Raw genomic sequence first — 18,115 nt, forward strand, 5'->3', positions numbered from 1 at the left:
GGGTGCTGTGTCTATGGATACAACATTGCTATCACAGGTGAGAAGGACTTATTCTACTGCTTCAACCAGCTGGATAAAACTCTGAAAACTTTACCAAGTCTTGAGCCAGTCTTTGTTGGCAGGTCATGTGGTCCCTGACACTGATAGGCCTTTCAGACAGGCAGGTTCAGGTTCCTCAACCTAGTTTTGAACCGACTGGCAAGTTCAAACTGAGAGCAACTTGGTCCTGAGATTGTAATATCATACTAGGAGGACCAGTCCTGCAGCTCCAGGGAGTCTGTTTAGTGATTTGTGTTTTTTTTTATTGTGGTTTCATGTATTTTAGGGCCTTCCTCCAGTCCCTAAAAGAGGCCTTCCTCTGAGTTTCTCACTGAGTGAATCTCTGCCAAACACAGCATCACATCTAGGAGGGACTGAGACCACCCTGCATAAATCAGAAAGACTCAGAGGAAGTCTGGACTTGTTTGAGACCACTGGCACCAGCTCTCCAGGAGATCTGTGTCCACCTGGGTTTACACAAGCAGAGAGCAGGAGCAGATCTTTACCACGGCTCAGTGTGGAGGAAGACGAGGACGAGGAGGAAGAGGAAGAGTATTCCAACCAGCTTTCATTATCCTTCTCATCTTTGCCGACTCCTCTGAAGAAGGTCACCTGTCACACCTACTCCCTCCACGACCACAGAGACTGTCAGAGCGGCCCTCTGTCAGAGCGGCAGGCTGACGACATGGAGATGTCGAAGACCAACCCACTGTACCAGGACGCTGAGGTTCCTTCACGACCAGGGGACCATTTGTACTCTAGTTTACCTGAAAACACATACGAGCTGATTCCTGGGGAGGCCGCCGCCGTCCAAGGCAACATGTACGAGTCTCTGGAAGACATGAAGACCCAGAAGTCCAAATCAACTTGGGGGAAAAATGTGAGTCATACAGAGGGATCTGAGGTTTGTATGTTTGTGAGGAGAAATCAAAGTTTAACTGCTTTTCCTCTTTTTTTCTCTGCAGAATATGAAGTGGAAAAAATTCCTACCAGACTACAAGAAGAAATAAAAATAAGACTCAAAGGTCTCAATAACTTTCTTCTTATCTTTTAAATATGTCGTACATTTTATGACTGGAGATTCTGCCAGCAGAGGGCTCTCATGAAAACGAAATATAAAGATAATGCTGGGGGCAGCAGAGGATCATGGGAGTTGTTCCATGCTCCTCCATTCAGCAGCCCCTGAAAACAAACCCCAAATGGACCAAAGTCAGGACTAATTAGGGGGAGCTTTAACCACAGATGTCAGAGAAGAATCATCGTCTGTCATTGGTTAGCAGCAGAAAACATGAATGAGGTACAGCAACAGAACAGCAACTTCCTGTAGTTCTTCCTGCTTCATTATATGGCAGTCTAAGGCTGAACATCCAGTGGTTATGATGATGAATATGTAATGTCTGCCTAGCAGACAAGACACAGACCTTAACAGCTTCAACCCCAGTTCCAAAAAAGTTGGGACACTGTGTAAAAGGTCAATAGAAAAATGTATAATTTACCAACTTCATTTTTATTCAAAATTGCACAGAAGAAACATATAAAAACTGAAACGGAGATAACATTAGCTCACTTTGAATTTGTTGGCAGCAACACATCTCAAAAAAGTAGGGACAAGGTACTGCTATAATTAGACATGTTTACAGCCAGGTTCAAAAAAACATTCTGCTCAGAATCGTTCATGTCTTTATGGACACACACTGTAGGGGGGATGGACATTTTTAGAACTTGTCTGTTTCGGTTTGAAGAAAAAAATGAGCTATGCGTGATCAGGGGCATGGCTGCTATGACTGTAAGCCAGAGTTGTTTGTCAGGAGGCTGAAGACCTCAGCTTCACCTCTTTGTTTTTGTGTTGATCTAAAGTTAGTTTTAGATGGTGTTTTAGATACCACAACCATGGATTAATATAATCTCTGGTTTACATCATTGCAGATTATTTGAACTTGGGCAGCAGGCAAGCGAAGAGAGTGAGTGGGTTAAAATATCTGAACATCATGGTCATTATTGTCATTAATGTCTCTTTCTGTTTGTAATGAATTATGGCTCCATAAAAAGCTGAAATTTACATGACCTTTCTTTTTGTTTGAAGATGAACAAGTCTTTGTCCACCTTGTCTCTCTGCTGCCATTTTCAATCATAACTGCCAAGGTGGCATTGAATTTATTCTATATAAAACATTTCAAACATATTCTGGATAATACAGAATAAATGCTTTTACTACTTCTACTTTTGTTGAGGAACTAACGGAGACCACCAATCACCAAGTGACTTAGAAGTCAAGAACTGTTGATGTAGAAGTAGGGGTGTGTTTACATGGTGTTAAGACTCAAAGAGATAAGGAACATGGATAAAGAACAAGGCTGCCCATAAGGGGGGACAAAGGGGAGAGCTTTGGGGCCCATGGAGGTCAGCAAAATCATGGCCCATTGTAAAGTCAGTCTGGGGTAACCATTTTTTTAAAACCTGATGCTAACCACGCTTATCAAGCAACGAAAATGCAGCACGTTATAGCCTTTTCAAAATGTAAACCCCTTTTCTTATAACAGGGTCCATTCTCTGGGTTTATCGGGGTCCATTCTCTGGGTTTATCAGGGTCCATTCTCTGGGTGTAACAGGGTCCATTCTCTGGGTTTATCGGGGTCCATTCTCTGGGTTTATCGGGGTCCATTCTCTGGGTTTATCAGGGTCCATTCTCTGGGTTTATCGGGGTCCATTCTCTGGGTTTATCAGGGTCCATTCTCTGGGTGTAACAGGGTCCATTCTCTGGGTGTAACAGGGTCCATTCTCTGGGTTTATCAGGGTCCATTCTCTGGGTTTATCAGGGTCCATTCTCTGGGTTTGTCAGGGTCCATTCTCTGGGTGTAACAGGGTCCATTCTCTGGGTTTATCGGGGTCCATTCTCTGGGTTTATCGGGGTCCATTCTCTGGGTTTATCAGGGTCCATTCTCTGGGTGTAACAGGGTCCATTCTCTGGGTGTAACAGGGTCCATTCTCTGGGTGTAACAGGGTCCATTCTCTGGGTTTATCAGGGTCCATTCTCTGGGTTTATCAGGGTCCATTCTCTGGGTTTGTCAGGGTCCATTCTCTGGGTTTATCGGGGTCCATTCTCTGGGTTTATCAGGGTCCATTCTCTGGGTTTATCAGGGTCCATTCTCTGGGTTTGTCAGGGTCCATTCTCTGGGTTTATCAGGGTCCATTGTCTGGGTTTATCAGGGTCCATTCTCTGGGTGTAACAGGGTCCATTCTCTGGGTGTAACAGGGTCCATTCTCTGGGTGTAACAGGGTCCATTCTCTGGGTTTATCAGGGTCCATTCTCTGGGTTTATCAGGGTCCATTCTCTGGGTTTGTCAGGGTCCATTCTTTGGGTTTGTCAGGATCCATTCTCTAGGTTTGTCAGGGTCCATTGTCTGGGTTTTTCAGGGTCCATTCTCTGGGTTTGTCAGGGTCCATTCTCTGGGTTTATCAGGGTCCATTGTCTGGGTTTATCAGGGTCCATTCTCTGGGTGTATCAGGGTCCATTCTCTGGGTTTATCAGGGTCCATTCTCTGGGTGTAACAGGGTCCATTCTCTGGGTTTATCAGGGTCCATTCTCTGGGTGTAACAGGGTCCATTCTCTGGGTGTAACAGGGTCCATTCTCTGGGTGTAACAGGGTCCATTCTCTGGGTGTAACAGGGTCCATTCTCTGGGTGTAACAGGGTCCATTCTCTGGGTTTATCAGGGTCCATTCTCTGGGTGTAACAGGGTCCATGGTCTGGGTTTATCAGGGTCCATTCTCTGGGTGTAACAGGGTCCATTCTCTGGGATTATCAGGGTCCATTCTCTGGGTGTAACAGGGTCCATTCTCTGGGTTTATCAGGGTCCATTCTCTGGGTTTGTCAGGGTCCATTCTCTGGGTTTATCAGGGTCCATTGTCTGGTTTCATCAGGGTCCATTGTCTGGGTTTATCAGGTTCATTGTCTGGGTTTATCAGGGTCCATTGTCTGGGTTCATCAGGGTCCATTGTCTGGGTTGATCAGGTTCATTGTCTGGGTTTGTCAGGGTCCATTGTCTGGGTTCATCAGGGTCCATTGTCTGGGTTTATCAGGGTCCATTCTCTGGGTGTATCAGGGTCCATGGTCTGGGTTTTTCAGGGTCCATTCTCTGGGTTTATCAGGGTCCATTCTCTGGGTTTATCAGGGTCCATTCTCTGGGTTTGTTAGGGTCCATTGTCTGGGTTTGTCAGGGTCCATTGTCTGGGTTGTCAGGGTCCATTCTCTGGGTTCATCAGGGTCCATTCTTTGGGTTCATCAGGGTCCAATCTCTAGGTTTATCAGGGTCCATTCTCTGGGTTTGTCAGGGTCCATTCTTTGGGTTTGTCAGGATCCATTCTCTAGGTTTGTCAGGGTCCATTGTCTGGGTTTTTCAGGGTCCATTCTCTGGGTTTGTCAGGGTCCATTCTCTGGGTGTAACAGGGTCGATTCTCTGGGTGTCACAAGGTCCATTCTCTGGGTGTAACAGGGTCCATTCTCTGGGTGTAACAGGGTCCATTCTCTGGGTGTAACAGGGTCCATTCTCTGGGTTTATCAGGGTCCATTCTCTGGGTGTAACAGGGTCGATTCTCTGGGTGTAACAAGGTCCATTCTCTGGGTGTAACAGGGTCCATTCTCTGGGTGTAACAGGGTCCATTCTCTGGGTGTAACAGGGTCCATTCTCTGGGTTTATCAGGGTCCATTCTCTGGGTGTAACAGGGTCCATTCTCTGGGTTTATCAGGGTCCATTCTCTGGGTTTGTCAGGGTCCATTCTCTGGGTTTATCAGGGTCCATTGTCTGGTTTCATCAGGGTCCATTGTCTGGGTTTATCAGGTTCATTGTCTGGGTTTATCAGGGTCCATTGTCTGGGTTCATCAGGGTCCATTCTCTGAGTTTGTCAGGGTCCATTGTCTGGGTTTGTCAGGGTCCATTCTCTGGGTTTGTCAGGGTCCATTCTCTGGGTTTATCAGGGTCCATTCTCTGGGTTCGTCAGGGTCCATTCTTTGGGTTTGTCAGGATCCATTCTCTAGGTTTGTCAGGGTCCATTGTCTGGATTTTTCAGGGTCCATTCTCTGGGTTTGTCAGGGTCCATTCTCTGGGTTTATCAGGGTCCATTGTCTGGGTTTATCAGGGTCCATTCTCTGGGTGTAACAGGGTCCATTCTCTGGGTGTAACAGGGTCCATTCTCTGGGTGTAACAGGGTCCATTCTCTGGGTTTATCAGGGTCCATTGTCTGGGTGTAACAGGGTCCATTCTCTGGGTGTAACAGGGTCCATTCTCTGGGTTTATCAGGGTCCATTCTCTGGGTGTAACAGGGTCCATGGTGTGGGTTTATCAGGGTCCATTCTCTGGGTGTAACAGGGTCCATTGTCTGGGTTTATCAGGGTCCATTCTCTGGGTGTAAAAGGGTCCATTCTCTGGGTTTATCAGGGTCCATTGTCTGGGTTTGTCAGGGTCCATTCTCTGGGTTTATCAGGGTCCATTGTCTGGGTTTATCAGGTTCATTGTCTGGGTTTATCAGGGTCCATTTTCTGGGTTCATCAGGGTCCATTGTCTGGGTTTATCAGGTTCATTGTCTGGGTTTGTCAGGGTCCATTGTCTGGGTTCATCAGGGTCCATTGTCTGGGTTCATCAGGGTCCATTGTCTGGGTTTATCAGGGTCCATTCTCTGGGTGTATCAGGGTCCATGGTCTGGGTTTTTCAGGGTCCATTCTCTGGGTTTATCAGGGTCCATCCTCTGGGTTTGTCAGGGTCCATTCTTTGGGTTTGTCGGGATCCATTCTCTAGGTTTGTCAGGGTCCATTGTCTGGGTTTGTCAGGGTCCATTCTCTGAGTTTGTCAGGGTCCATTGTCTGGGTTTGTCAGGGTCCATTCTCTGGGTTTTTCAGGGTCCATTGTCTGGGTTTGTCAGGGTCCATTCTCTGGGTTTTTCAGGGTCCATTGTCTAGGTTTGTCAGGGTCCATTCTCTGGGTTTATCAGGGTCCATTGTCTGGGTTTGTCAGGGTCCATTCTCTGGGTTTTTCAGGGTCCATTGTCTAGGTTTGTCAGGGTCCATTCTCTGGGTTTGTCAGGGTCCATTCTCTGGGTTTATCAGGGTCCATTGTCTGGGTTTATCAGGGTCCATTCTCTGGGTGTAACAGGGTCCACTCTCTGGGTGTAACAAGGTCCATTCTCTGGGTGTAACAGGGTCCATTCTCTGGGTGTAACAGGGTCCATTCTCTGGGTGTAACAGGGTCCATTCTCTGGGTTTATCAGGGTCCATTCTCTGGGTGTAACAGGGTCCATGGTCTGGGTTTATCAGGGTCCATTCTCTGGGTGTAACAGGGTCCATTCTCTGGGTTTATCAGGGTCCATTCTCTGGGTTTGTCAGGGTCCATTCTCTGGGTGTAACAGGGTCCATTCTCTGGGTTTATCAGGGTCCATTCTCTGGGTTTATCAGGGTCCATTCTCTGGGTTTATCAGGGTCCATTGTCTGGTTTCATCAGGGTCCATTGTCCGGGTTTATCAGGGTCCATTCTCTGGGTTTATCAGGGTCCATTCTCTGGGTTTATCAGGGTCCATTCTCTGGGTTTGTCAGGGTCCATTCTTTGGGTTTGTCAGGATCCATTCTCTAGGATTGTCAGGGTCCATTGTCTGGATTTTTCAGGGTCCATTCTCTGGGTTTGTCAGGGTCCATTTTCTGTGTTTATCAGGGTCCATTGTCTGGGTTTATCAGGGTCCATTCTCTGGATGTAACAGGGTCCATTCTCTGGGTGTAACAGGGTCCATTCTCTGGGTGTAACAGGGTCCATTCTCTGGGTTTATCAGGGTCCATTGTCTGGGTGTAACAGGGTCCATTCTCTGGGTGTAACAGGGTCCATTCTCTGGGTGTAACAGGGTCCATTCTCTGGGTGTAACAGGGTCCATTCTCTGGGTTTATCAGGGTCCATTCTCTGGGTTCATCAGGGTCCATGGTGTGGGTTTATCAGGGTCCATTCTCTGGGTGTAACAGGGTCCATTCTCTGGGTGTAACAGGGTCCATTCTCTGGGTTTTTCAGGGTCCATTCTCTGGGTGTAAAAGGGTCCATTGTCTGGGTTTATCAGGGTCCATTGTCTGGGTTTGTCAGGGTCCATTCTCTGGGTTTATCAGGGTCCATTGTCTGGTTTCATCAGGGTCCATTGTCTGGGTTTATCAGGTTCATTGTCTGGGTTTATCAGGGTCCATTTTCTGGGTTCATCAGGGTCCATTGTCTGGGTTTATCAGGTTCATTGTCTGGGTTTGTCAGGGTCTATTGTCTAGGTTCATCAGGGTCCATTGTCTGGGTTTATCAGGGTCCATTGTCTGGGTTTATCAGGGTCCATTGTCTGGGTTTATCAGGATCCATTCTCTGGGTTTATCAGGGTCCATTGTCTGGGTTTATCAGGGTCCATTGTCTGGGTTTATCAGGGTCTATTCTCTTGGTTTATCAGGGTCCATTGTCTGGGTTTATCAGGGTCCATTCTCTGGGTGTAACAGGGTCCATTCTCTGGGTTTTTCAGGGTCCATTCTCTGGGTGTAAAAGGGTCCATTCTCTGGGTTTATCAGGGTCCATTGTCTGGGTTTATCAGGGTCCATTCTCTGGGTTCATCAGGTTCATTGTCTGGGTTTATCAGGGCCCATTTTCTGGGTTCATCAGGGTCCATTGTCTGGGTTTATCAGGTTCATTGTCTGGGTTTGTCAGGGTCCATTGTCTGGGTTCATCAGGGTCCATTGTCTGGGTTTATCAGGGTCCATTCTCTGGGTGTATCAGGGTCCATGGTCTGGGTTTTTCAGGGTCCATTCTCTGGGTTTATCAGGGTCCATTCTCTGGGTTTGTCAGGGTCCATTCTCTGGGTTTGTCAGGGTCCATTCTCTGGGTGTAACAGGGTCCATTTTCTGGGTTTGTCAGGGTCCATTTTCTGGGTTGTCAGGGTCCATTCTCTGGGTTCATCAGGGTCCATTCTTTGGGTTCATCAGGGTCCAGTCTCTAGGTTTGTCAGGGTCCATGGTCTGGGTTTATCAGGGTCCATTCTCTGGGTTTATCAGGGTCCATTGTCTAGGTTTGTCAGGGTCCATTGTCTGGGTTTTTCAGGGTCCATTCTCTGGGTTTATCAGGGTCCATTGCCTAGGTTTGTCAGGGTCCATGGTCTGGGTTTATCAGGGTCCATTCTCTGGGTTTATCAGGGTACATTGTCTCGGTTTGTCAGCGTCCATTGTCTGGGTTTTTCAGGGTCCATTCTCTGGGTTAATCAGGGTCCATTCTCTGGGTTTATCAGGGTCCATTCTCTGGGTTTATCAGGGTCCATTCTCTGGGTTTTTCAGGGTCCATTCTCTAGGTTTGTCAGGGTCCATTTTCTGGGTTTATCAGGGTCCATTGTCTGGGTTCATCAGGGTCCATTCTTTAGGTTTGTCAGGGTCCATTGTCTGGGTTTATCAGGGTCCATTCTCTGGGTTTGTCAGGGTCCATTCTCTGGGTTTATCAGGGTCCATTCTCTGGGTTTGTCAGGGTCCATTCTCTGGGTTAATCAGGGTCCATTCCCTGGGTGTAACAGGGTCCATTCTCTGGGTGTAACAGGGTCCATTCTCTGGGTTTATCAGCGTCCATTCTCTGGGTTTGTCAGGGTCCATTCTCTGGGTTTATCAGGGTCCATTGTCTAGGTTTGTCAGGGTCCATTGTCTGGGTTTTTCAGGGTCCATTCTCTGGGTTTATCAGGGTCCATTCCCTAGGTTTGTCAGGGTCCATTCTCTGGGTTTATCAGGATCCATTCTCTGGGTTTATCAGGGTCCATTGTCTGGTTTCATCAGGGTCCATTCTCTGGGTTTTTCAGGGTCCATTGTCTAGGTTTGTCAGGGTCCATTCTCTGGGTGTAACAGGGTCCATTCTCTGGGTTTGTCAGGGTCCATTCTTTGGGTTTGTCAGGATCCATTCTCTAGGATTGTCAGGGTCCATTGTCTGGATTTTTCAGGGTCCATTCTCTGGGTTTGTCAGGGTCCATTTTCTGGGTTTATCAGGGTCCATTGTCTGGGTTTATCAGGGTCCATTCTCTGGATGTAACAGGGTCCATTCTCTGGGTGTAACAGGGTCCATTCTCTGGGTGTAACAGGGTCCATTCTCTGGGTTTATTAGGGTCCATTGTCTGGGTGTAACAGGGTCCATTCTCTGGGTGTAACAGGGTCCATTCTCTGGGTGTAACAGGGTCCATTCTCTGGGTGTAACAGGGTCCATTCTCTGGGTTTTTCAGGGTCCATTCTCTGGGTGTAAAAGGGTCCATTCTCTGGGTTTATCAGGGTCCATTGTCTGGGTTTATCAGGGTCCATTCTCTGGGTTTATCAGGTTTATTGTCTGGGTTTATCAGGGTCCATTTTCTGGGTTCATCAGGGTCCATTGTCTGGGTTTATCTGGTTCGTTGTCTGGGTTTGTCAGGGTCCATTGTCTGGGTTCATCAGGGTCCATTGTCTGGGTTTATCAGGGTCCATTCTCTGGGTGTATCAGGGTCCATGGTCTGGGTTTTTCAGGGTCCATTCTCTGGGTTTATCAGGGTCCATTCTCTGGGTTTGTCAGGGTCCATTCTCTGGGTTTGTCAGGGTCCATTCTCTGGGTGTAACAGGGTCCATTTTCTGGGTTTGTCAGGGTCCATTTTCTGGGTTGTCAGGGTCCATTCTCTGGGTTCATCAGGGTCCATTCTTTGGGTTCATCAGGGTCCAGTCTCTAGGTTTGTCAGGGTCCATGGTCTGGGTTTATCAGGGTCCATTGTCTAGGTTTGTCAGGGTCCATTGTCTGGGTTTTTCAGGGTCCATTCTCTGGGTTTATCAGGGTCCATTGTCTAGGTTTGTCAGGGTCCATGGTCTGGGTTTATCAGGGTCCATTCTCTGGGTTTATCAGGGTACATTGTCTCGGTTTGTCAGCGTCCATTGTCTGGGTTTTTCAGGGTCCATTCTCTGGGTTAATCAGGGTCCATTCTCTGGGTTTATCAGGGTCCATTCTCTGGGTTTATCAGGGTCCATTCTCTGGGTTTTTCAGGGTCCATTCTCTAGGTTTGTCAGGGTCCATTTTCTGGGTTTATCAGGGTCCATTGTCTGGGTTCATCAGGGTCCATTCTTTAGGTTTGTCAGGGTCCATTCTCTGGGTTTATCAGCGTCCATTCTCTGGGTTTGTCAGGGTCCATTCTCTGGGTTTATCAGGGTCCATTGTCTGGGTTCATCAGGGTACATGGTCTGGGTTTATCAGGGTCCATTCTCTGGGTTTATCAGGGTCCATTCTCTGGGTTTGTCAGGGTCCATTGTCTGGGTTTGTCAGGGTCCATTGTCTGGGTTTATCAGGGTCCATTGTCTGGGTTTATCAGGGTCCATTGTCTGGGTTTATCAGGGTCCATTCTCTGGGTGTATCAGGGTCCATGGTCTGGGTTTTTCAGGGTCAATTCTCTTGGTTTATCAGGGTCCATTCTCTGGGTTTGTCAGGGTCCATTGTCTGGGTTTATCAGGGTACATTGTCTGGGTTTATCAGGGTCCATCATCTGGGTTTTTCAGGATCCATTCTCTGGGTTTATCAGGGTCCATTGTCTGGGTTTATCAGGGTCCATTCTCTGGGTTCATCAGGGTCTATTCTCTCGGTTTATCAGGGTCCATTCTCTGGGTTTATCAGGGTCCATTGTCTGGGTGTATCAGGGTCCATTCTCTGGGTTTATCAGGGTCCATTCTCTGGGTGTATCAGGGTCCATTGTCTGGGTTTATCAGGGTCCATTCTCTGGGTTTATCAGGGTCCATTGTCTGGGTTTATCAGGGTCCATTCTCTGGGTTTGTCAGGGTCCATTCTCTTGGTTTGTCAGGGTCCATTGTCTGGGTTTGTCAGGGTCCATTTTCTGGGTTCATCAGGGTCCTTTGTTTGGGTTCATCAGGTTCCATTCTCTAGGTTTGTCAGGGTCCATGGTCTGGGTTTATCAGGGTCCATTCTCTGGGTTTATCAGGGTCCATTGTCTGGGTTTATCAGGGTCCATTCTCTGGGTTTATCAGGGTCCATTCTCTGGGTTTATCAGGGTCCATTCTCTGGGTTTATCAGGGTCCATTGTCTGGGTGTATCAGGGTCCATTCTCTGGGTTTATCAGGGTCCATTCTCTGGGTGTATCAGGGTCCATTGTCTGGGTTTATCAGGGTCCATTCTCTGGGTTTATCAGGGTCCATTGTCTGGGTTTATCAGGGTCCATTCTCTGGGTTTGTCAGGGTCCATTCTCTTGGTTTGTCGGGGTCCATTGTCTGGGTTTGTCAGGGTCCATTTTCCGGGTTGTCAGGGTCCATTTTCTGGGTTCATCAGGGTCCTTTGTTTGGGTTCATCAGGTTCCATTCTCTAGGTTTGTCAGGGTCCATGGTCTGGGTTTATCAGGGTCCATTCTCTGGGTTTATCAGGGTCCATTGTCTATGTTTGTCAGGGTCCATTGTCTGGGTTTTTCAGGTTCCATTCTCTGGGTTTATCAGGGTCCATTCCCTAGGTTTGTCAGCGTCCATTCTCTGGGTTAATCAGGGTCCATTCTCTGGGTTTATCAGGGTCCATTCTCTGGGTTTATCAGGGTCCATTGTCTGGGTTTGTCAGGGTCCATTTTCCGGGTTGTCAGGGTCCATTTTCTGGGTTCATCAGGGTCCATTCTCTAGGTTTGTCAGGGTCCATTTTCTGGGTTGTCAGGGTCCATTGTCTGGGTTCATCAGGGTCCATTCTTAAGGTTTGTCAGGGTCCATTGTCTGGGTTTATCAGGGTCCATTGTCTGGGTTAATCAGGGTCCATTGTCTAGGTTTGTCAGGGTCCATTCTCTGGGTTTTTCAGGGTCCATTCTCTGGGTTAATCAGGGTCCAGTCTCTGGGTGTAACAGGGTCCATTCTCTGGTTGTAACAGGGACCATTCTCTGGGTTTATCAGGGTCCAATCTCTGGGTTTATCAGGGTCCATTGTCTGGGTTCATCAGGGTCCATTGTCTGGGTTTATCTGGGTCCATTGTCTGGGTTTGTCAGGGTCCATTGTCTGGGTTCATCAGGGTCCATTGTCTGGGTTTATCAGGGTCCATTGTCTGGGTTTATCAGGGTCCATTCTCTGGGTTTATCAGGGTCCATTGTCTTGGTTTATCAGGGTCCATTCTCTGGGTTTATCAGGGTCCATTGTCTGGGTTTATCAGGGTCCATTCTCTGGGTTTATCAGGGTCCATTGTCTGGGTTTATCAGGGTCCATTCTCTGGGTGTATCAGGGTCCATGGTCTGGGTTTATCAGGGTCCATTCTCCGGGTTTATCAGGGTCCACTCTCTGGGTTTGTCAGGGTCCATTCTCTAGGTTTGTCAGGGTCCATTTTCTGAGTTGTCAGGGTCCATTCTCTGGGTTCATCAGGGTCCATTCTCTGGGTTTTTCAGGGTCCATTCTCTGGGTTTGTCAGGGTCCATTCTCTAGGTTTGTCAGGGTCCATTTTCTGGGTTGTCAGGGTCCATTGTCTGGGTTCATCAGGGTCCATTCTTAAGGTTTGTCAGGGTCCATTGTCTGGGTTTGTCAGGGTCCATTCTCTGGGTTAATCAGGGTCCATTGTCTAGGTTTGTCAGGGTCCATTCTCTGGGTTTTTCAGGGTCCATTCTCTGGGTTAATCAGGGTCCAGTCTCTGGGTGTAACAGGGACCATTCTCTGGGTTTATCAGGGTCCAATCTCTGGGTTTATCAGGGTCCATTGTCTGGGTTCATCAGGGTCCATTGTCTGGGTTTATCAGGGTCCATTGTCTGGGTTTATCAGGGTCCATTCTCTGGGTTTATCAGGGTCCATTGTCTTGGTTTATCAGGGTCCATTCTCTGGGTTTATCAGGGTCCATTGTCTGGGTTTATCAGGGTCCATTCTCTGGGTTTATCAGGGTCCATTGTCTGGGTTTATCAGGGTCCATTCTCTGGGTGTATCAGGGTCCATGGTCTGGGTTTATCAGGGTCCATTCTCCGGGTTTATCAGGGTCCACTCTCTGGGTTTGTCAGGGTCCATTCTCTAGGTTTGTCAGGGTCCATTTTCTGAGTTGTCAGGGTCCATTCTCTGGGTTCATCAGGGCCCATTCTTTGGGTTCATCAGGGTCCATTCTCTAGGTTTTTCAGGGTCCATTTTCTGAGTTGTCAGGGTCCATTCTCTGGGTTCATCAGGGTCCATTCTTTGGGTTCATCAGGGTCCATTCTCTAGGTTTTTCAGGGTCTATTCTCTGGGTTTATCAGGGTCCATTCTCTGGGTGTAACAGGGTCCATTGTCTGGGTTTATCAGGGTCCATTCTCTGGGTTTATCAGGGTCCATTCTCTGGGTTTATCAGGGTCCATTGTCTGGGTTTATCAGGGTACATTCTCTGGGTTTATCAGGGTCCATTGTCCGGGTTTATCAGGGTCCATTCTCTGGGTTTATCAGGGTCCATTCTCTGGGTTTATCAGGGTCCATTCTCTGGGTTTATCAGGGTCCATTCTCTGGGTTTATCAGGGTCCATTCTCTGGGTTTATCATGGTCCATTGTCTTGGTTTATCAGGGTCCATTGTCTGGGTTAATCAGGGTCCATTGTCTGGGTGTATCAGGGTCCATTCTCTGGGTTTATCAGGGTCCATTCTCTGGGTTTATCAGGGTCCATTCTCTGGGTGTAACAGGGTCCATTGTCTGGGTTTATCAGGGTCCATTCTCTGGGTTTATCAGGGTCCATTGTCTGGGTGTATCAGGGTCCATTCTCTGGGTTTATCAGGGTCCATTCTCTGGGTTTATCAGGGTCCATTGTCTGGGTTTATCAGGGTACATTCTCTGGGTTTATCAGGGTCCATTGTCCGGGTTTATCAGGGTCCATTCTCTGGGTTTATCAGGGTCCATTCTCTGGGTTTATCAGGGTCCATTCTCCGGGTTTATCAGGGTCCATTGTCTGGGTTTATCAGGGTACATTCTCTGGGTTTATCAGGGTCCATTGTCCGGGTTTATCAGGGTCCATTCTCTGGGTTTATCAGGGTCCATTCTCTGGGTTTATCAGGGTCCATTCTCTGGGTTTATCAGGGTCCATTCTCTGGGTTTATCAGGGTCCATTCTCTGGGTTTATCAGGGTCCATTCTCTGGGTTTATCATGGTCCATTGTCTTGGTTTATCAGGGTCCATTGTCTGGGTTAATCAGGGTCCATTGTCTGGGTGTATCAGGGTCCATTCTCTGGGTTTATCAGGGTCCATTCTCTGGGTTTATCAGGGTCCATTGTCTGGGTTTATCAGGGTCCATTCTCTGGGTTTATCAGGGTCCATTGTCCGGGTTTATCAGGGTCCATTCTCTGGGTTTATCAGGGTCTATTCTCTGGGTTTGTCAGGGTCCATTCTTTGGGTTTGTCAGGATCCATTCTCTAGGTTTGTCAGGGTCCATTGTCTGGGTTTATCGGGGTCCATTCTCTGGGTTTGTGAGGGTCCATTGTCTAGGTTTATCAGGGTCCATTGTCTGGGTTTGTCAGGGTCCATTCTCTGAGTTTGTCAGGGTCCATTGTCTGGGTTTGTCTGGGTCCATTCTCTGGGTTTTTCAGGGTCCATTGTCTAGGTTTGTCAGGGTCCATTCTCTGGGTTTTTCAGGGTCCATCATCTGGGTTTTTCAGGGTCCATTCTCTGGGTTTGTCAGGGTCCATTGTCTGGGTTTGTCAGGGTCCATTCTCTGGGTTTGTCAGGGTCCATTGTCTGGGTTTGTCAGGGTCCATTCTCTGGGTTTGTCAGTGTCCATTGTCTGGGTTTGTCAGGGTCCATTCTCTGGGTTTTTCAGGGTCCATCATCTGGGTTTTTCAGGGTCCATTCTCTGGGTTTGTCAGTGTCCATTCTCTGGGTTTTTCAGGGTCCATCATCTGGGTTTTTCAGGGTCCATTCTCTGGGTTTGTCAGGGTCCATTGTCTAGGTTTGTCAGGGTCCATTGTCTGGGTTTTTCAGGGTCCATTCTCTGGGTTTGTCAGGGTCCATTGTCTGGGTTTGTCAGGGTCCATTGTCTGGGTTTGTCAGGGTCCATTCTCTGGGTTTGTCAGTGTCCATTGTCTGGGTTTTTCAGGGTCCATTCTCTGGGTTTGTCAGGGTCCATTGTCTAGGTTTGTCAGGGTCCATTCTCTGGGTTTGTCAGGGTCCATTGTCTAGGTTTGTCAGGGTCCATTCTCTGGGTTTTTCAGGGTCCATCATCTGGGTTTTTCAGGGTCCATTCTCTGGGTTTGTCAGTGTCCATTGTCTGGGTTTGTCAGGGTCCATTCTCTGGGTTTGTCAGGGTCCATTGTCTAGGTTTGTCAGGGTCCATTCGTCAGCTCACCATATTTCTTAGTTCTATATTGGACAACTTTGCCTTAGCTGCCTCTGACCACAGGAGAAATATTTTAATGAGCCGCCATCTTGGAGAGGGGTTGCCATGGCTCAAAATGAATGTAAGTCTAGGATGGCAGGAAGTCTGTCACATGTTAAAATGTTCATAACTGAAATGTGAATTGTTTTTGACAGGAATTGTTTTCTCACAAAGCTTCGACGTGTATTTTTGATGCTCCATCTTATATATAAATTATTCTATATAAAATTACCTCTGTCCTTTTGGGGCCCACATCGGGGCCTCTCACAGCCCAGGAAGAATGATCTCATGTAGATATCGCTGAGCTTGTTCAGTCTGAGCCGTGTTTAGATGTCATTTGTCTTTCTGTGAGCTTCATTGTCCCAACAGATGGCCCAACAAGCCTGAGCAACAGTTTTTACAGGTAGTGTCAGCATTGGTAGCCCTACCTCTCACTTAGACGTAGAGTTTACTGGAGGGTTAAGTACAGGGAGCTTAAAGGAAGCGTGTGTCCATTAATTGAAATCTTGTACATGACCACTAGATGCCACTATATCCTTCACCCTGCTTCTTCAAACATTTGTTTCAGACTCAGCTCTGACTTCCTGATGCTCAGAGCTCCACCGTGACAGGTTGACTCCAGTCATTAACTCTGTCTATCTTTCTGCACATCCAGCTTTCTTCTTCCCTCTTCAGTGTGGACTGTCGACAGTTGATGGAAGATGAAGATCTTTTTATGCAGTCAACTGAACACCAGACCTCCTCTTCTTCTGTCCTCTTCTCCCCTCTCACTGATCCTTCCTCAGGAGACCTCGTCCTGCCCAAAGCCTTCCTTCGTTTGATGATGAGCTCTTTATCATGGAGGCCTCTCAGCTCTTTCTGAACTCTCCTTCATGAGGACTTTTTTCTTCTTTTCAAACTCCATCCTCATTATCCACATCTGTGCCCCCCCTCTCTCTGAGGAGCTCGTTTCCTCCTCTGGCTTCTCCTTCTGTTGTCGTCTCCTCCTCATCAACATAAAGATCTTCTCTGTATCTCTCACACGCCAGTACCTTCAAATGAAAAATGCAAAACTTTGCTGAAAAATATTGACATGCAGATATTTTGGAAAATATAAAAGGACTGGTCTTTTGCAACAGGGACTTCAGGTTTTTTAAACTTCTAGGGGACGGTTAAATGTCTGAAATCTTTAAATAAATACTTTATATTCAACATCTTCTGTGTGCATTTTGCTTTTTTTTATTGCATTCTGAGGTTTTCCAAAAATATATACATATTTTTACCAGCAGATAAATTCAAATGACTATTTAAGGATGTAATTTTAATTTTGTTTTATCTTTTTTTTCCTGATTGTCATCACTACTTGTCCTTTCTTTGTTGGAATAAAAAGTAAAACTCCACTGAATATCTACAAAGATTCATGGTGACAAAAATCAAATGTTGAAAGTAGAATAAAGAGATAAATTAGAAAGTGATTTAATAAATTTGAGGGTTGATTTGATGAAAGTTGTTGACGTCTACCCTGAAGGCCTCCTTCATTAACCCTCTGGTATCCCTACAAATCGCTGCCTAATTTTCCTCCTAGTGCATAAAAGCACAGGGAGGTTATTACTGTAAATAAAACAGTTATATTAGTTTATTTTTAACTGTTTAATTTTTTCCTTGTTTCATCACCTTGTGCCATTAACAAAAATATCAAATACTCAATAATTGCCATATCTTTTAACCCTTCAATTGCCATGTTTGTAATGTAAGCAAATGATTTTTTTAATGAAAAAAATAAAAATTGATTTTTTTTTCAAGATACTACGCTCAAAGTGAAAAACGTATTCATGGCTGACTGCAGCCTGGCATATGTCATTGATTAGTAGCATCATTGGTTAAAATGCATTATTAGTTTTTCTGTGAGGTCAGTTTTTCTAAGATACTCACGTTTTTCACCCTTCTGTGCAGAAATGCACACCTTTAAATCATGTTATAAATATCATACATTTAAAACTGTTTTACTGTTATTAATTATATTATTCTCATTTAAGGTCAGCCCTAACCATAAATGTCAAATACTCATTCATTTTAATTTTTTAACCCTTTAAATGCCATGTTTCATTGATGATGTCACTGCATTTTTAGATGCAAAATACACAAAACATGATTTTTTTGCAAGTTACTACATGAAAATGAGAGAACTTGTTTTTTGATTATTGCACAGACACACTCACAGACTCACACACTGATCTGCACTGAAACAAAACCTCAGTTAGTGAGAAGGGGAGCAGAGGGCAGTAGAGCACTGAAATCTGGTGGAGAAAACATGGATTTCCTGCCCTCGCCCATATATGGTAAAAATGATGTCACAGGGTAAAAAAATGGTCCAGGTGCAAATGTAAAGCCCCAACTCTCAAATGAAGCCCAGAAACCAGGAAATGCATGATTCATGTCTTAATGGCGTATGGATCTAAAGACAGCAGGGATATTAACGCTATAAAAAAGGTTTACTTTATTTCTGTTGGCCTGATTGTTGTGGCCGGGACAGAATTTTGACAATTGTGCAAAAATGAACAAAAAATACAAAACATGATAATATTAATTGTGAAAGAGGACAAAGTTTCTTTTGTTTGTTTGTTTTTTTTTTAAATAACAACTAAGTATGCATTTTTAGCACAAGGGGTACCAAAGAGTTAGATGAAAAAAAAACGTTTGAACTGTTAATGGTAAATAATTAATAGGAAACTTCTAAATGTTAAAAATTTGCCACTGTTTTTGTCAAATTGCAACAATTTTCATCAA

General features: G+C 46.2%; 1 protein-coding gene across 1 annotated transcript in view; it reads left to right on the plus strand.

The window, feature by feature from the left end:
• sh2d7 (SH2 domain containing 7) overlaps positions 1 to 1,137 on the plus strand; it is a 4,421-nt gene extending 3,284 nt beyond the window's left edge. The window contains exons 4-6 of the mRNA XM_041789703.1: positions 1 to 37; positions 326 to 919; positions 1,005 to 1,137. The exon at positions 1 to 37 is cut by the window's left edge and continues 206 nt beyond it. Of these exons, the coding sequence (XP_041645637.1) occupies positions 1 to 37; positions 326 to 919; positions 1,005 to 1,049 (676 nt within the window). The 3' untranslated portion in view covers positions 1,050 to 1,137. The remainder of the gene's footprint in view (positions 38 to 325; positions 920 to 1,004) is intronic.
• The last annotated feature ends 16,978 nt before the right edge of the window (positions 1,138 to 18,115 follow it).

This window comes from Cheilinus undulatus, linkage group 1, assembly GCF_018320785.1.
Source record: "Cheilinus undulatus linkage group 1, ASM1832078v1, whole genome shotgun sequence".
Classification (NCBI taxonomy): domain Eukaryota; kingdom Metazoa; phylum Chordata; class Actinopteri; order Labriformes; family Labridae; genus Cheilinus; species Cheilinus undulatus.